This window comes from Pogoniulus pusillus, chromosome 4 (assembly GCF_015220805.1).
Source record: "Pogoniulus pusillus isolate bPogPus1 chromosome 4, bPogPus1.pri, whole genome shotgun sequence".
In the NCBI taxonomy this organism is placed as follows: domain Eukaryota; kingdom Metazoa; phylum Chordata; class Aves; order Piciformes; family Lybiidae; genus Pogoniulus; species Pogoniulus pusillus.
This window is the reverse complement of record NC_087267.1, coordinates 39,928,298-39,946,156: the sequence shown is the minus strand read 5'-3', so window position 1 is coordinate 39,946,156 and position 17,859 is coordinate 39,928,298. Positions and strand designations below refer to the sequence as shown.

At 45.2% G+C, this 17,859-nt stretch overlaps 1 protein-coding gene across 4 annotated transcripts in view; it reads left to right on the top strand.

Annotated features, from left to right (window-relative positions):
* CAMK1D (calcium/calmodulin dependent protein kinase ID) overlaps positions 1–17,859 on the top strand; it is a 278,957-nt gene that overhangs the window by 235,021 nt on the left and 26,077 nt on the right. For all 4 annotated transcript variants that reach the window (XM_064142642.1, XM_064142641.1, XM_064142639.1 and 1 more), the window contains exons 6-8: positions 3,787–3,862; positions 13,433–13,545; positions 16,189–16,267. In XM_064142642.1, the coding sequence (XP_063998712.1) occupies positions 3,787–3,862; positions 13,433–13,545; positions 16,189–16,267 (268 nt within the window). The remainder of the gene's footprint in view (positions 1–3,786; positions 3,863–13,432; positions 13,546–16,188; positions 16,268–17,859) is intronic.

Below are 17,859 nucleotides of genomic sequence, written 5' to 3'. Positions count from 1 at the left end.
TCTAGGATAAGGCATAGGGGTGGAAAGGAGGTGGAAGGGTGGTTGGGAGCCCCTCCTGGGGACTCAGGTTTCTGGGAGGGCTGTTGTGTTTCTGTATTACTGTTTAACTTGAATATTTCTGTCTATAGTTGTATATATTGTAAGTGTCTGCTTATATACTGTGCTAAGCTGTAAATATAGCTTCCTTTCTTTAATTTCCAGCCTCTGAGTCTAGTCTGGGTGATTTTCTTGTGTGTGTGTGGGTGGGTAACAGCCAAACCATCACAGGAGTGTTCACACATTACAACAATGTGTTAGTATTAACAATATATTAACAGAACTATCACTTTATTTATGTGTAAATTCAGTGGGTCCAGTTTGCTGCATGGCTTGAAGACTGGGGTAACATTTACCCTGTGCTCCAGACAGTGGCATATCCCACTCCTCAAGAGTGTCCATAATCCAACTGCCAGCTGTGTTTTTGCCTAGCTATGTTTTTACCTAGCTGTATATTTACCCATACTCCCCTGAATTTTCTTCCTTCTTACAATATGCTCCCAGTGTGACTTGACCCTTCCCATCATTCTGCTGTTTGTGGAAGCACGACTCGGATGTCCTCATCATCCCTGCCTATGGTGGAGAGGTTGGAGTAGATGATCTCTGAGATTCCTTCCAACCTAAGTGTGATGGTTTGGGTGTTACTCACCTCCCCACACTTTGGAAAATCACCCAGACTAGACTCAGCAGCTCTGGAAATTGGATGGAGCTTTATATTTACAGCTAGCACAATATACAAGCAGATATTTACAGTATATACAGCTATAGACAGAAATATTCAAGTTAAAAAGTAATACAGAAACACAGCTGCCCTCCCAGAAACCTGAGTCCCCAGGAGGGCCTCTCAACTACCCTTCCGGCTTCTCCCCACCCCTCTCCCTTACCCCAGACTTTGCCTTATGCACAAGGCAGTTTGGAGGGTTGGCCAGGGGGGTTAGGAAGCAGATGGATTAGTCAGGCAGGTTAGAGAGAGAAGCTCATGCAGCCCCAGGAGACAGAGAGTGACTCTGTTATTTATATTTACATTCTTGTTCTTATCCATCTCAGCAAGCCTATGAGTGAAGTAGACCTCACCATTGTTTCCTTTTCACAGCCTGTAATCTAATTCTTCTCACCAAAACATTCCAGCTAGCTTCAAACTAGCACACTAAGCCATTCTACATTTTCCTCTGCCTCATACACTGTCTTCCCTTCAATCTGTTCTATGAACTGTCATGCCTAAGCATCAGAAAGTCTTTTCTGTTTCTCATTGTTGCTTCCTGTTCCCTTCCTTACTGGCAGGTTTGACCTTAGTTTTGTTGACTTGTCTACTTTAAGGATATGACTCTTCAAATAGTCCTTACCAGTACACCAAAGCATATGTAGCAACTCAGTGTGAGGCTCAAGTTTTAGTACATTTATGTGCTTCACATTTCTTTTTCTCTGTTCTTCAAGCAACTCTTTTGATGTTAGTAAGACTCCTAGCAGAGGAAGATGTAACCCTAAAGAAATATTTTTGGTGGGACTTGCCCCTTCATGATTTTTTTACAGCATTTGAACTCCAGAGTATGGAGAGGAAATCCTGTGCTTCTGAAAACCCAGCACAGAAAGTCTGCTTTAGGACTAGTCTGCTGACACAGATGGGGTGCATCTCTCTCAAAGTGGAAGAAGGTTTATATCACAGGGGTTGGCTGGGCTCATTAAACTGGGTTTAAACTAGGTTGGAAGTTGGGGAGGGAGGGAGAAAGCCAGGCTTAATATAGGCAAGCTTGAGACAATTGTGGGGCCATGTGTCAGCTCCACTGCTATCTCAGGGGAGGTAGGTAGCAATGAGTTGTGTGTTAGAGAAGATAGAAGGGCTAGCAATGAGTATAAGCTGAGGGACAGCACACTAGGGTGGCAGACTAAAAAGAGCCTTCAGCCTGTTACCTTGCAGCATGCTGGGGACACACAAGAACCCTTTAATGTCTTATGGAGATGTACCATGGGGATCAAGTAACAAGGAATCAGCACACATGGAGAAGGTGCAGTGGGTAATGGAAGTGGCTGGAAATGTTCAGGCTGCAAGAGTGGAAGCCAGTAGATTAGCTCTCTCCCTGGAATGCTTATATATCAATGCACGGAGCTTGGGGAATGAGCAGGAGGAGCTGTAGATCTGCATTGGGCTAAATAACTATGAGCGACAGGGATCTGCTGGAGAGAGTCCAGCAGAGGGCTAGGAAGATGATTAGGGGACTGGAGCACTGCTTTATGAGGAGAGGCTGAGGGACCTGGGGCTTTTTAGTCTGGAGAAGAGAAGACTGAGAGGGGATTTGATAAATGTTTATAAGTATCTGAGGTCTGGCCAGGAGTGGGGGGGACAGGCTCTGCTCACTTGCTCCCTGGGATAGGACAAGGAGCAATGGGTGTAAGATGCAGCACAGGAGTTTCCACTCAACACAAGGGGGAACTTCTTTACTGTAAAGGTCACAAAGCACTGGAATGGGTTCCCCAGAGAGGTTGTGGAGTCTCCTTCTCTGGAGCCTTTCAAGGCCTGTCTGGATGTGTTCCTCTCCAACCTGAGCTAGATTGTATGGTTCTACTCTGGCAAGGGAGTTGGACTCGGATGATCTCTTTGGGTCCCTTCCAACCTCTGATGTCCTGTGATATTGTGGACATTTTCTTTCAGGGGAAAAAAAAAAACCAAAAAAGCAAAGGCTTCTTTACATGAAAAAATACTAAAGTTGCAGGGCTTTAAAATTTAGGCTTAAGAATTTGCATTGAAAAGTTGTGCTGGGGGAGGTACAGGCTGGATGTTAGGAGGAAGTTCCTCACAGAGAGAGTGATTGGCATTGGAATGGGCTGCCCAGGGAGGTGGTGGAGGCACCGTCCCTGGCAGTGTTCAAGCAAAGCCTGGATGAGGCACTTAGTGCCATGGTCTAGTTGACTGGACAGGGCTGGGTGCTAGGTTGACCTGGATGATCTTGGAGGTCTCTTCCAACCTGGTTGATTCTATGATTCTATTCTCTGCAGAGTGATTTGGACTAGATGACCTTTAAAGGTCTCTTCCAACCCCAAGCATCCTGTGACTCTGTTCTATGATTTTAAGACAGGAAAGCAGCCCCACAAAGTGCACCCAGACTCAGTTCTAGCAAAATTCAGGCTATGCTGGATGAAAGCTATGGAGGCAGAAGTTTCTTTCTGCATGTTTCCAGTCCCTGCTCATTTTCATTTGTCCCTCTGAATTGTGTCTCTGCCCAGAGGCAAAAGGGCAAATGACTCCTTCTTATGACATTCAGCAGGCTTTGGAAAGCAGCTGCTGGGAGGTGTGGTGACAGGTCTCCTGCCCCTCCTGTAAATGTGGCTTATCACCTCCCTGACATGCTGCACTTTCTCAGTTTCCTTTTCACGTCTCTGATTTGGCAGAAGGATGTGGTGGAGCTACAAGGCAGCCAGGGTAATGTGCATCTCAGCACCAGTGCAAATCTCAGCATCAGTTTACTTCAAGTCTCCTGAAATTCCTCTGACAGCCAAGTGATGACCCTCAGCCTCTCATGCATTTTTTTGTGCTTAGTTTTGTTTCTACTCTCTAATCAAAAAATGGGGAGGGTTGCTCCACTTTAGAAGTCATCCTTCATTGTGAGAATGTGACCATCAGAAACAGCAGGGTATTTGCATGTGTGTAGAAGGCAACACAAGGTCTCAGAGAGCTTTAAGTTTCAGGGTCCTACCTTTTGAGCCATTTTAACGTTTGGTCTTACAACATGTGCTTGTTTTTCTTTTTCTTTTCAGCTCCTGAAGTGCTGGCCCAGAAACCCTACAGCAAAGCTGTGGACTGCTGGTCCATTGGGGTCATTGCATACATCCTGTGAGTATCTGCTGATTTTTCACAGGCAGCTTTGGGACTGGTGACATGCTCTCCCACCATGTAGTTACCCACTTAATCCAGACAAAAAAAAGTTAACTTCTGGCACTTGTACCCCAGGAAAACACAAAACATGGACAACTCCTAGAGATATAAAGGCTGAAATTTGGGCAGAAGTAGATAGGAAATTCACCAGGACCTTCTGGGAACTATCACCTGCGTGCAGCTCTGTGTGTTTTGGTGTATAAAATCACTGCTAATATTTGAATTGAGAAGGAGGAAGTTCTTCCCAGAGAGAGTGATTTGCCACTGGAATGGGCTGCCCAGGGAGGTGGTGGAGGCACCGTCCCTGGAGGACTTCAAGAAAAGCCTGGATGAGGCACTTAGTGCCATGGTCTAGTTGACTGGATAGGGCTGGGTGCTAGGTTGGACTGGATGATCTTGGAGGTCTTTTCCAACCTGGTTGATTCTATGATTCTATGAAATGCAGAACTTGTTGTCTGTGAGCCTGTAGAAGGACTCTCTCTAGCTTAGGGGCATGTCTTGGTGAGGCAGTCTGTGCTGAGGGCCCAGGTCTATGAGTCCGGGTGTGCCATTTGAATAACAGATGTGTGTCATTCAGTGATTGCATAGGTTGCACAGCCTAGCAGGAACTATTCATGCAGGTCTTTGAGAGGAGGTTGAGGCTTTGCTATGGACTGACTCGGGGTGACCACACAGTGAACACTTAGTGTGTTCCTTTTGTGCAAGAGAGCACAGAGCTGCTGCGTAGCTGTTGGCTGCTGCAGAAACAAATGTCATTCCATGCCAGCATTTCCTTTTTTTCCATTTTTCCCTTCTACACAACTGTCACAGTTAAACAAGGCTGAAGGAAAAAGCAGCTCCAATGAGGCACAGCATTAAAGCATTCCTGCTTTGTTCTCTTTTTCCTTATGCAAACATTTTATGGCTCGTCGACATGAATAACATTTTGATGATGTAGTAGAACTATTTTTTGCCAGGACACACCTCATTGTTTATCCACTCTGTGCAATATTCTTTCCTTCCATTTTCATTTTCATTTGGAGTGTAAGCTACATGGCACCCAAACCAGCTGTGCTTCTTTGAACGTGTGTTTGCTTATTTGAAACAAAGTCCTGCCTAAAAAGCATTAGCTTTATGACTGGCTTTCCAGTCTCCATAAGTATCTGGAAACTTGTTGAGTACTTTACAGAGGAATGGATTTATCTTAGAGCAACCATGAACAGCAGGATGCAAAAAGCTTTTGCATAACAAAGCAAAAATCAACATTGCTGATTCTGACTTTATGACAAAGCCCAGCAGGACATGCTACAGCAGCGAGGAAGTCAGCAGGCGTGCCAAAATACCTCAGGGGCTGCTTCACACATCATTTTCTAGTGCTCTTTTAGATGAGGAGCGCGTGTGCTGACCCCAACTTACCACTTTCCACAAGCAAACCTGAGCACAGAAAGACTCAGAGTTGGGGACTTTGAGTTCTGCTCCTTGTCAGCCATGGCAGGACAATCAGGTACAGTCTATTCTGTTGTTTTTGTGCTGCTTTGCCAAGTACCAGCTTCAGAGTGTGAAGGAGCCTGCGGGTGGAAGACAGTAGTTTGCTGCCTCACTTTCATACTTGACTTCTGCCTAGGTTCAGTTTATTGTCAAATATCCATCCTGAAAATATGTGTCCCTCTAGCACCCCATAGGAGGATTGTGAACTGTCGTGTCCTGGTTGCCAGGAGGTAAACGTTGCTCTGCTTTCCTCCAGGTGTTCAGTCCCATTCGCCCATGGCTCATACACCAAAAGTCTTTTTTTTCTGGCTGCAGACCTGTTGTTAGGTGTCCTGTGGAAGAATTTGAGTGAGACAGTCCTGAGTAATGTGTCCTCCACACCCAGTTTGTGAACATGTTTCTATAGGCGAAGGTTTCCATTTCACCCACGATTCTCCTCTTCTCCTAAGCAAAGCTGCTCTTTCTGCAAGATTCAGCTCAGTTGTTTCCTGCTCTGCCTTCCAAATCAGCTTGTGCTGAGCTTGTCAGAGAGGCATATACACTCCTCATATGTGAATTCCCCTTTTGCTTTATGGGGAATCCCAAACCCTGAAGGCTTAAATCAGATTGGTAAGAATGAGGCCTTTTAAATGTTTGGGTTTTTTGCAAGACAAGGAAAATTTTTCAGGGTTTCTGTGTTTCTTGTGATAAAAAGACTTGATTTGCATTGTATACAGCCCAAATGAATGTCAGTAGTGCCTTGCTCTGGAAGGAGTGTGGTAATGTATTTGCCAGATTGTTACTGCTTACATGGGATTCAATCTGAGATCAGATCACTTTCTTGAATGTTTCTGTACGTGAGCTCCAGCCTTCAGCTCCTGTAACAGTCAGTAGCACTCCAGGGCTCACTTTGGTTACTCTAACATAGGTGCTTAGTTCTTTTTCACTCACATGTAGTGTCCTGTTTGGTCTCAAGCTGTGGCTGCTGGATGGTCCAGACCCCCACAGTCACATGGTGTACCTGCCAGCTAGGGACTGGGGTCCTGTGCACTCAGCAGCTTCTCCAGTAGCACTAAGGCTCTACGTGTGGGCACCTCAGCACAGCCAGGGTTGATGTAAATAGTCATTTCCCTGGGGTGGCTCATTCAGTTGCCTAAACTTGAGTGCTTAGTGCCACGTGAGATGCCTGGGATAGCCACATGGGTTTGGCAAGTGCAACACACTGTGGGCACCTTTCTGGAGTGGCAGATGGAAGCCAAGTGGGAGACTGCTGACTATTGAATAGCATTGAATGCCCATACTGGGGCTACTCACTGATCACACTCTGCTCCATGCTCAGACCTCTGCCTTCACAGTATGGTTTCATCTGCTTTGCAGTGTGTACACATCACTCACTGGTCTCTGTTCACTCTACCTTTATTTGCTACAATGAGAGTTTAGAAACAGCCCATATCTTATGTGACCTAGCCACGGAATGACAGGGGTTGATAGGGACCTCTGAAGACCATCTAGGTGGGTTTTGAATGACTCCAGATGTGGAGACTCCACCACTTCTCTGAGCAGTCTGTTCCAGTGCTCTGCCACCCTCAAAGAAGTTCCTCCTCATGTTTAGATGGAACATTCTATCTGTCATGAACTGGATCTCATCTTTGCTTCCAGGAATAGGCAGAAACTGCAGATGTGGCTTCATATGAAAGTGGATGTCAGGGGGGCAATAAAGACAGAGAGGAAGAGGGTGCTTCCCTAAGCTGGAAGGAAGCAACCCTTTGGGGATGTATAGTATCACAGGACACAGGTTTAACTTCTCTAGTTTTGGCAGCAGAGCTGAGGTCAGCATGATGCTGAGATGCCACAAGCACTAGCTACAATGCTAGTAAGTCCTGCTCTGAGCAGGAGTTGTTAATTGCAATATATCACTGCACCCATCCAGACATACCATTTCCAGTGCCATGGCCAACACAGTTGAAGGTACTTGCACATATTCAGACCAGTTGGAGACGAATTTATGCACAGGACAATCCAAGCACATCAGCCTCCATCACCTCTCCTACGAATACTCACAGCCCCTCTGAACAGTCTGTTGTCATTTAAGAAGATGGAAACTCAGGGGAATCCAACACAGAAGCCAGACATAAATTAAAGATGCTTTCAGCTATTATTACTGCAAGCAGTTTGAGTGCCTCCAGACACAAGCTCAGTCTCACATGAAAGCCTTCAGTTTATGACACTGGAAGAACAAACTATTCCTGTGGCACCAATGCTCTAGACAAATATTTGTTTCTGTGATATGCAAGGTGAAGGATGTCTTAGGAAAGAATATCTCTGTTTCGGTGCCAGTCTCTAATGCTTCTTGTTAATGACAGCCAGATTGCAGAGGCTGCACCAGCAGAGTTTTTATCAAAGCCTGTTTTGCATGAGAAGTCATTATTCACACCAACTAATTTTAGCAGCCTGAAATTTCCTGTTATTGCAATTGCAATATTTCTCCATTTGAAGCAGTCCTGTTGTTTTGCTCTGCTTTCCTGCTTATCACAAGGTAGTTTTGGTAGTTATTCAGCTTAAAAACATAATGCATAAGAAGAACAAGAGATTTCACTGGTTTTTGCACCTGCCTGAATCACAGGAGAGGTTAGAAGAGCTTGAGCAGCTAAAATATTGATTGCATGCATACTTGATATAATGAAGTGTGTGTGTGTCTGTGTGTAAAATGTTTGAAAGCTGGAAGAGGAACTGGAACCACAAAATGCTCTGCCTCAGCCCCTGATTGTTCACAGCCATAACACAGAACCATAGAATGGTTTGTGTGGGAAGGGACTTTAGAAATCATCTAGTTCCAGACCTCCTGCCATGGACAGTAACACTTTCCAACTGATTAGCTTGCTCAAAGACCAATCCAACATGTCCTTGGAATTTTCCAGGGAGGAGGCATCCACAACTTCTCTGAACAGCCTGTTCCAGTGTCTCACCACCCTCACAGTAAATAATTTCTTCTGTATGTCCAATCTAAATCCAACCCCTTTCAATTTGAAGCCAATTGGTCTCTTCTGCCAGGCAGCCAGCAACAGAACAAGGGGGGACTGTGCTGGGGGAGGTCTAGGCTGGATGTTAGGGGAGAGTGATCTGCCATTGGAATTGGCTGCCCAGGGAGGTGGTGGAGTCGCCATCCCTGGAGGTGTTGAAGAAGAGCCTGGATGAGACACTTAGTGCCATGGTCTAGTTGATTGGACAGGGCTGGGTAATAGGTTGGACTGGATGATGTTGGAGGTCTCATCCAACCTGGTTGATTCTATGATCCTCTCACTGCCTTTGTGAGGACTCCTCATTTTTCCTATAGGACCCCTCTAAGTACTGGAAGGCCACTGTGAACACCTCCTGTCTCATCATCACTTTGCCTTGAATTTTCTTCTGATTCTATTCACTAGTAGATCAAGCAAATTACTTGAGATAAATCCTGGGTCATGTTTTCACACTTTGATGCTGAGTTAGTTTTGATTTTCAAGCAGATGTGCCTGAATCATCAATGATGTTTGCATGGAAGGGTCAACCAGGGAGGTATACAATTCCAGAAGAAGTTGCCACCATCATCCTGGAGCCATATGTTGGGAAAAGCTGTTCAGTTTTCTTACCTGCTTGACACCACATGCAAGCAAGAAACTGAGGAGTAGCTTACTTGATCACTTCTGGAATGAAGATCTGTGGTGGCAAAATGTATGTGGACTTGTTGGATTACTCAGGATAGCTTAGTTAAACACTGGAAAGGCAATGCCAAATGATTGCTCCTCATTGTTTGCTGCTTAGTTTGTTTTGTATTCCCCATGCTAATATGTCCTTGCACAGAGTTTTGTGAGGGCACCAGTGGCAGCCAGTGTGAAGGGAAGATCTGTTCCTAAAGTAAGAATGAATGCATGTGTTTATTCCTATAAATAGCACTTGGATAGCTTCCCAGGCCATATATGTTGGGTCCTTGAGCACTGACTGAATTCTTCGCTCTAATCTCAGTATAAAATTGCTTGTAAAGCTAACTCTGGTGCCTGTTGTGGTACTGGCTCTACACTGACCATGCAAATGGGTTATTTAGTGTTTGGTATCACCCTCAATGTATAGCAAGAGATTCAGGGATTTGCTTTCTCCTTCTAGTGAGGAAAAGATATGCCTGGTATTCCTCCTGTGCTTTCCTGATGCCTTCTAGAAACTACTTCTGGCAGTATCTTTCCTTTGTACATCCACCTGTGTTTTTCTTATCAGCATCATTCTTTTTTAAGGCAAGAACTGAGAATAGGAGGCTGCTGATGGGATAAGGTTGCTAAATAGTTCTGAAGAGCTTTTATTTGATGAAACTGTGAGAAAATTATGACAACTGATAGCTGCCTGAAGCTCCCCCAGGAAAATGCAGGGTTTTTTCACATTGAAAGCAAGAAGTTGTTGAAGTGTTGGTTTTTTTTTTTCATTTCTGCATATCTGAAGACAAGCAGCAGAACCTCTGATAGTGAGGTCATTTTTTTCACACAGAAATGCCCCAGCAGGCGGAAATTAAGCCTGTGGGATTTTGGTTGGCTAAGAATTAAATAAAAACTTGTTATGGACTTTGGAAGGTAGCCCAGTTGCTGAAGTCCAGCAAGATTTTCTCCAGCCATAAATTGCATGATACTTTACTGGGGCTTTCTTATCCCTTACTGCAAAGCCAGTAAGTAGCTTTAAAAATTCTTTGTCTTCCTAGACTGTGATTTTAAGGAAAAGAACAAGACCACCTATATTTGGTCTCCCAATCCCTCCCTATGTCAGGATGCCTTGGTGTTCCTCTCCTACATGCCACCTCATCTGTTTTAAGGAGCTTGCTCCCTTCTCACTTGCTTTCTGGTACAGGTCCTCGATGATTTTGCTTCCTGGAGAACCATTACTGAGTTGTCCTGTGTAGGAGCTTCATCCCCACCCCTGGTCAAACCTGGACCAGCCCTTGCCCTGAACTCAGCCTGCTCTCAAACAGGGAGCTGGTTTGGATGGATGTCCATGGCCAAGACCTGTAGTGGAGACAACACTTCTCTAAATCTTACCAGCAAGTCAAAAGCAGAGCCAAAAGAGTCTGTTTTCTGCCCTGTGCCCAGTTTCCAGTAGCTCTGGCATCCTCCTGAATGACACTAACTCCTCATACATGAGCTTTTCCACCATGCGCCCCTGCAGTGCACTGCATTCAACTCAGAGATGCAGAGTTAGATACTCCAGGCATGTAGATACTCAACCCATGCACAGAAGCATGGAAAGAGCTGGATGTGGATAGGAGAAGGAGTAAAATACTCTGTAAAAGCTGGGGTTATGGCTGGGTTTCATGTCTCTCTGCTCCCTCCCCTTGCAGGGTTATAGCCCTCCAGCTCTTTGCTGCTGAGCAGTTTGCTCCTGCCTTTTGCTGCCATGAGTGTGTATAAATCACAGCAGCCCTAACTTGTGCTCTTGTACCTTTGCCAAGGTAATTAGTACAGTGCACATTTTAAGAGAGTTATTTCTCTCTCCAGAGCTGCCTGCCAGCGCCCCAGCATGCACAGCACTGTCTGCTTGCCTTAAAATGTTTTATCAGAGCAGTTTGGTTTTGTTTAAGAAAAGTGCTGAAGGAGGCAAGAAATTAATGAAGGGCTGACAGGCTTGTGTAGAGTCTGACATGTCCCCCAGGGAAGAGGGTGAAGGTTCCGAGAGCCTTTAAAGGAGCAGTTTTCCTCCAGCCTGGACATCTCTACCCCAGTGCCATCTAAACAGCTGCAGTGCTGGTGCCATCGACTCCAGCCTTTCCAAACCCCTCAGTAAAGCACCCACAATCTTGAGGGTTGTGACAGAACAGGAAGAATGTGTGTCAGATTGTGCACATCTCCCCCCCCCCCAAGACTATGGAGTGTAGACACTTGATATTGATTGCATTAAAGCAAGTTATATGAACATTCTTCTTAGATATTTCTAGATCTGGAGACTGGTTGTGGATTCTCTTTCTGCATTCAGCTATCAGATGTTTTTCCTCCATCATCCAGGTGCAGAGGGGTTTTTGGGCATTTGCTGAAATGCAGAGTTTTTAATGACCCTTCCCATACACCGCTTCCACCTCTGTGTTCCATGTGGAAGCTGCTGCATCAAGCCCCATACACAAGTATGTGCCTGTTTAGTAGGTATGCAGTCCTGATCTGATTGTAAGCTCATGTCTGGCATGAGGTTATCTTAGTTGCTTTAGATAGTGGCAGTAGGACACAAAGGAGGACTGGCTCATCTGCTTTGCGAGATAAAGAGAGATATTTCTGGTTCAGCTGAACCACAGTGGATTCATTATAATGCTACAAACTTCACTAGAGTTCTTCCAGGTCAATGTGGATGTGACGCAGATTGACATCTCACTCAGCATTTAAATTCTTTATCAAGCACACTGGCTCTTCAGAGCTAACAAAACATTGCTCCTTTCACCCTCAAGTGTCGAGTTGGTTCAAATAACCTCCAGGGCAGCTGGCTGGCTTTAGGTTATAAATATCTTGAATATTTCATTTCTTACAGTCCTGCTCTCCTTGCTCGGTTGTTGCTGCAGTGTAGTGTTTCAGTTAGATCTTCAGTCTGTTTATAATGGCTGGCTCTCAGTTAAATCCTTTATTCAGGCTGATTGACTCAGGGTTTAAGAAAACTGTAGGAAAAAAGGATCATTTCAGTATTGGCAAAATATATGAAATAATAATTTCCACCATGGACTAGAGATAAGAGGCAAAAACTGGAACATGTCTATAGTGAGACAGTAGAGGCAGGAGGACCTGTCTGCCTGTGAGTAGGATGGGCTTGCTAAAACCTTGGGCCAGAGTTGGTATGGACCAGCCATACCAGCTTTGTAGTATTGGCATTGAGACCTAAAGAAGGGGCATCTTTGCCAGCATGTCTGGGCAGAGGGATAGGCAGCATTGGCTGGATCTGGGGGATTTCTGACACGTGAGTTCTGTTGCTGCTTTTGCTTCATACAGTGCCAGATGTGTTTTTTCCCATGCCCAGCATCTGCAGGGCTGAAGGAGTCCTGCCTCAGCAGAATGATTCTCCTGCTGTCCTCAGCACTGGGAGCATGCACGCTGAGTGCTTTAGCTCAAACCTGGCAAATGGTATCCAGTGTCCTGCTCGTCCTGAGGCTAGTTTTTCTGAGAACACTGAAAACCAGGACAGGGCTGTTGTTAGCCATAGGCAAGGTTGGCAGTTTGATGTGGGCAGTTTGAACTGGGAAAGGAAGAGGCTCAGCACACATCTCTACAACAGTAGCAGGTCCGTGTGCACCCTCTACATGCTTTGCTGCAGAGGTGCAGTGATTCCCAGATGTCCTCATTCTGCCTGGGAGCCCAGCACAACCTGCAGATACATCCTGCCTTTTGCCTGTTAGCTTTGTGGAGATCTTTGTTCTGCTTTGCACCGTCTTCTTCCCTATTGTGCTGGAGAAGAGGTCAATGAAGGTAGCTCCACAGTCATACAACAAACCTCCCCATACAATTACAGTCTTTTGCACATTGTAGAGACCAGAGGTTGTGCTCAAAGCCCATCTGACGCCAAGCAGGTGACTGGGTAAGTGTTGCCACCTCTCATGTGTCCACAGTTCACAAGGCTCTGCTGTGCCTGCATGTCTGCAGAGCTGCTGCACTGCCTCTCCACTATCTAGGAGAAAATAAAGCCAGTATAAGTGGCCAGTGTAAGGTACTGAGTGGGAGTAGTCCAGAGAAGACTCCTGGATGGGAAATGGTGGCACTGAGGATTAAGAGGGACTGGTGCTCTGTGAGTGCAGGGTGTAGCTCAAGAAAGTTCCTCTTTACCACATACAAAGGAGAAGATGGAAGGGCTCATGACTGTGCAATAAAACTAGTCCTCCAGCTAAACACACAAAACCATGCACCACGTGTTCATGCAGAATTCCTTTGTCCAGGATAGTACCACTCAGACTTTACATGTCCCTGAGCAAACTTCTCTTATGGTAGGGCTCGCGTGCTGGAAAACTTTCTGGTTCAAGTCTTAAAGAAGAGTTTCTCCTCCTTCTCCCTCATGTCACTCAGATGGGTCCAAAGGTCACATCTCTCTTTTCTCGTTCTCCTTTAGGCTCTGCGGTTATCCCCCTTTCTATGATGAGAATGACTCCAAACTCTTTGAGCAGATCCTTAAGGCAGAGTATGAGTTCGACTCTCCGTATTGGGATGACATCTCTGAGTCAGGTAAGAACCTATTGCTCCTTTAATTGCAGCCACCACGCATGCGTACCTGTTGTAGATACCGTCCCCTAGGTGTGCCAACTATCCATCACATGCTGAGCTCTTTTTGACTGACAACATCAGCAATGTGCATTTCTTTCAGTTCAGGTATTTATGGGAGTATATTTCTTTGAGAGAGTTATATGTACCATTTCGTCCAGCCACACACAAAGCACTAAAATGTAGCTGCAACAGAAGATGAAGGTAGCAGAAGACTACCCTGAAAAGACAAAACAGTTTAATTTCTTCATCATATCCAAATAAAAAGCAGATGTTTTCTATGTTGTTAATATTAAGGTGGCAAACTAGTTTGGTTCTATAACTGACACTGCACTTCAGGTCCAAAACCAGTCTGAAGTGTTACCAGCAAAGAACTCAAGGGATCATATTGGATGTGGCGCTTGGTGCCATGGTCTAGCCTTGAGCTCTGTGGTAGCAGGTTGGACTTGATGATCTATGAGGTCTCTTCCAACCTTGGTGATACTGTGATACTGTGATATGATGTCCAAATGAGGTTGGTAAGCAGATTCAGGAACTGGAAGCGCTGCCTACATGATTTGATCCCTACAGCTGCTCATATGCTTGTCCAGCTCCCCATCCCATGGTGCCTGCCTGTGCCTGCTCTGGTAGCGTCAAGCAGAGAGACAGATGGATCGACTTGTTACAGAGAGCAATGCCTAAAGACTTGTGGCTGCAGTGCGGCTCATGGTCTGCCAGCATCAGTGTCTCTAGGTGGCAGCAGGGACATGTTCAGCATTACAGCGTGTCCGCGCCACTAACATGCTGTGTGGTTTCCAAGAGGTCACACGAGATCGGGGTCCTTGCCCTGTCCAAACCAGGGGAGCATCTGCCTTTTCATGCAGGAGAACAGAGGAATTCCAGGAATATTCCATCATGCAGAAAGATCCCTAGAAGTGCATTTTTCTGAGTCGTTAGTACTACCAATTCAGGAAGTGAGATGTAAGGAACATTGCTGTATTTGAAAGGTGGTCGTATATCGTGTTATCTCCAGAGAGAGCACCTCATGCTGCTTGCATCTGCCATCCAGACACCGTTGTGACGTGATGAGAAGGGTTTTTTTGAGCCCATAAGAGTTTTCAGAGAAAATAGGAAGGTCTGTTGGCAGACACTTGTGCGTATTAGGAGAAAGGCCATCGCGTGAATCAGCACAAAGACTTGCCTGCCGTGTTTGGCTCCACTGTGGCTACTCTCTTCTACAGCCACTGGATACATGGCATGATGTGATCTCCCTTCCTTCCATTAGAGTGTCAATTAAAACAACATTAGCTTATGCTCAGGGGAATCCATTTTCCTCTGTAACTTGTTTTTAAATGCACAACACGTCCTCGCAGCTGCCCCTGTGCGTGCTTGGAGTGAGCAATGAGAAACTCCTCTTAACTGTGGCATCTGACCTCCTCCTTGTTTTTCCCATTCAGTTTACCAGCAGCATCTCCAACAGATGTGGTCATAATTCAGGCCACTAAGATGATCAGAGCCACTTAACTGACCAGAGAGCTAGGAAGATTGGGATCTGCTGAGTCTGAATTATGCATTCCATTCCTAAATATATCAGCAGGAGTAGACACCTTTAGCTTCTATCTACCATACTAAATAACCTGGATTTAGCCCTAAGTCACTTTGGTTATATCTGTACTAATAAATGACAAATGATTGAAGGCAACTGATACCAGCAAAAGCTGGTTCTCTGGTGCAGCTGCCATGCCTGCTGCTGGGGTCTGAACAGCCACAGTGCTTGCTGGTCTCCCTGTAGGTCCAGGGACCTTCCATTGGTGATGCTCATTCCCACCAGTGATGAGAAAAGCTCAATAAGCATAGGCCAAGCCCCAACACATCGCAGTGATTTCTGTCTCTCAGGAAGTTCCAGGCTGGCAACAGACTCTTTCCAAATACACCACAGGGGAAAAAAAAAGTGTATAAAACTCTCTTAACAAGCCTCAAAACTCAGTTGTATTCTCTCACTATCTGTCTCCTTGTTATATCAATCCTTTCTTCTCAGGCTCAGGAGTGACCTCATTGCTGTCTACAGCTACCTGAAGGGAGGCTGTAGCCAGGTGGGGGTGGGTCTCTTTGCCAGGCAACCAGCAACAGAACAAGGGGACACAGTCTCCAGTTATGCTGACGGAGGTCTAGGCTGGATGTTAGGAGGAAGTTCTTCCCAGAGAGAGTGATTTGCCATTGGAATGGGCTGCCCAGGGAGGTGGTGGAGTCGCTATCCCTGAAGGTGTTCAAGCAAAGACTAAATGAGGCACTTAGTGCCATGGTCTAATTGATTGTTTAGGGCTGGATGATAGGTTGGGCTGGATGATGTTGGAGGTCTCTTCCAACCTGGTTGATTCTGTTCTGTTCTCTTGTCAGAACAGATTGTCTTTTTGAGCAGATTCAACTCAACCCATAAAACTGTACCAATAAATGACAGATGACTTGGGGCCATTTTCTCGTCCTGTGACTGGATGGCATTTGATAGCCTAGTCAATAACATTTGCTGATCATCCTGCAATGGAAGTAGGCATCAATTGTATTGCTTTAACTTATTTTTTTATATATATATGTAGTTGGTTAATATATATATATATTTTTTTTTTACAGCTAAAGATTTCATTCGGAATTTGATGGAGAAGGACCCTAATAAAAGATACACCTGTGAGCAAGCAGCACGGCACCCTTGGTAAGCAACAGTCACTGCTGTGTGAAGCACTCAGTACAGAGAGCATTGTCATGTAGCATACCATGCTACATGCAAAAAAACTCTGTGTTCTTATTCTTACAACTTCCAACTTTGTCCTCCAGATTTTCCTGGAATACTGTGATGGACTTTAATCTTATGCACCAAGCTGTTGAGTTTCTGTGCCAGCATTCAGTGAGATGCTGACTTATGTGTGTTTACTCTAGTGCAGCAGGGGGATATGCCAAAAATTAATGAATCCAGAAATCTTGTATTTGAAGAAAAGGGGAAATTCTGCAAGTGTGCAGAAAGCTGAGCATCAACCAGCTCATGACCTCCTTGCCAAGGTGATAAAAAAGTGCTTAAGAGCATCCCATGAATTTGGATGTTCTCATCTTTGCTTCACAGATGGTAGTCCACCTCCTCCTTACAGTAAAGGCCCAGTTTCACATATTTTTTACTCTCTCTTGTTCAGTGGAAGAGATGGAAAACCCTAGAGAGGGATAAGCAGGTCTGAGTTGGCAATAGCAGTGTAATCTCTCTGTGGTAACTATAGAAAAGTGCCTAGTCTGACTGTGTTAATGATTTCAACCTCTGTTAAGTGCTTTAAATTAAATGATGCCTTTGCACATGGATGGCTTCAGTGTTACCCAAGGAACACGCAGCTGAAACAAGAGCAGCTCATGTAATTTTGACCAGCATCACCCCACACTACCAGCTGCATCCAAAAGTGGGGGTTTAATCAGAGTCTTTTAAGGCAGGAACCATTATATATGAACCAAGATGTTATCTTGGTTGCTATAATAGCTGCAACAGAAAGCAGTCAGTGGCATGACATTTTCACCCCAGGTGTGCATTAGGCTGTGTTTTTGTGCTCTCACAGTTACCACGAATGCCATTTCTGTTTGCATTTTCAGGAGCAATGGCTGGATAAAAGCCTTAGTCTGTGTGTGCATTTGCAGGAAAAGAGGAGCTCTTCCTGAGTGTACATACTCCCTGGGCCAGTGTCACAGCTAGCTCAACAGCTTGATGGACTGCAAAACTGTCCTAGTGATGCAATTTGAGCCCCAGGATCAGCCTGAAGTGGTGTAATTGAGTGTAAAACACCTGATAAGAAAAAGAAAGTTAGCATAGAAGTTGTCAGTGAGTTTTAAGGTAGCGCTGCTTTCTGCTTCGATCTGCAGACATTCATTTGGAGGATGGAGTCTGCATCCCTCTGAGGGTGGGGAGATTTATCATCAGGGCTCTTGCCACCTCTGCATCCTCAGCAGACATGGGTTTGGGATGCACTCCTTGACCTTTCTAGGTCTGTTGGAATAGAAGTTGGCACCTAGCTTAAAATCATGTTAAATTCCAAAGCAAAGTACAACTTAATGTCTTTGGTTCTAGAACAGATACTTCTGTTTGGCATCAAGGGGTTTATGCTCCTCGCTTTGACACTCATTGTTTTTTCTCAGCTTACTGCTGCTTTCAGTCCTGGGACTAGATGGAAAGTAAGTCCTTTCAAAGGTCTTTACCATTCTGGCTTACTTCCTAATGAAGTCTTACCCATGCCCAGGCTGATGAATTACCCCCATTGTTAATTAATGGTTTGA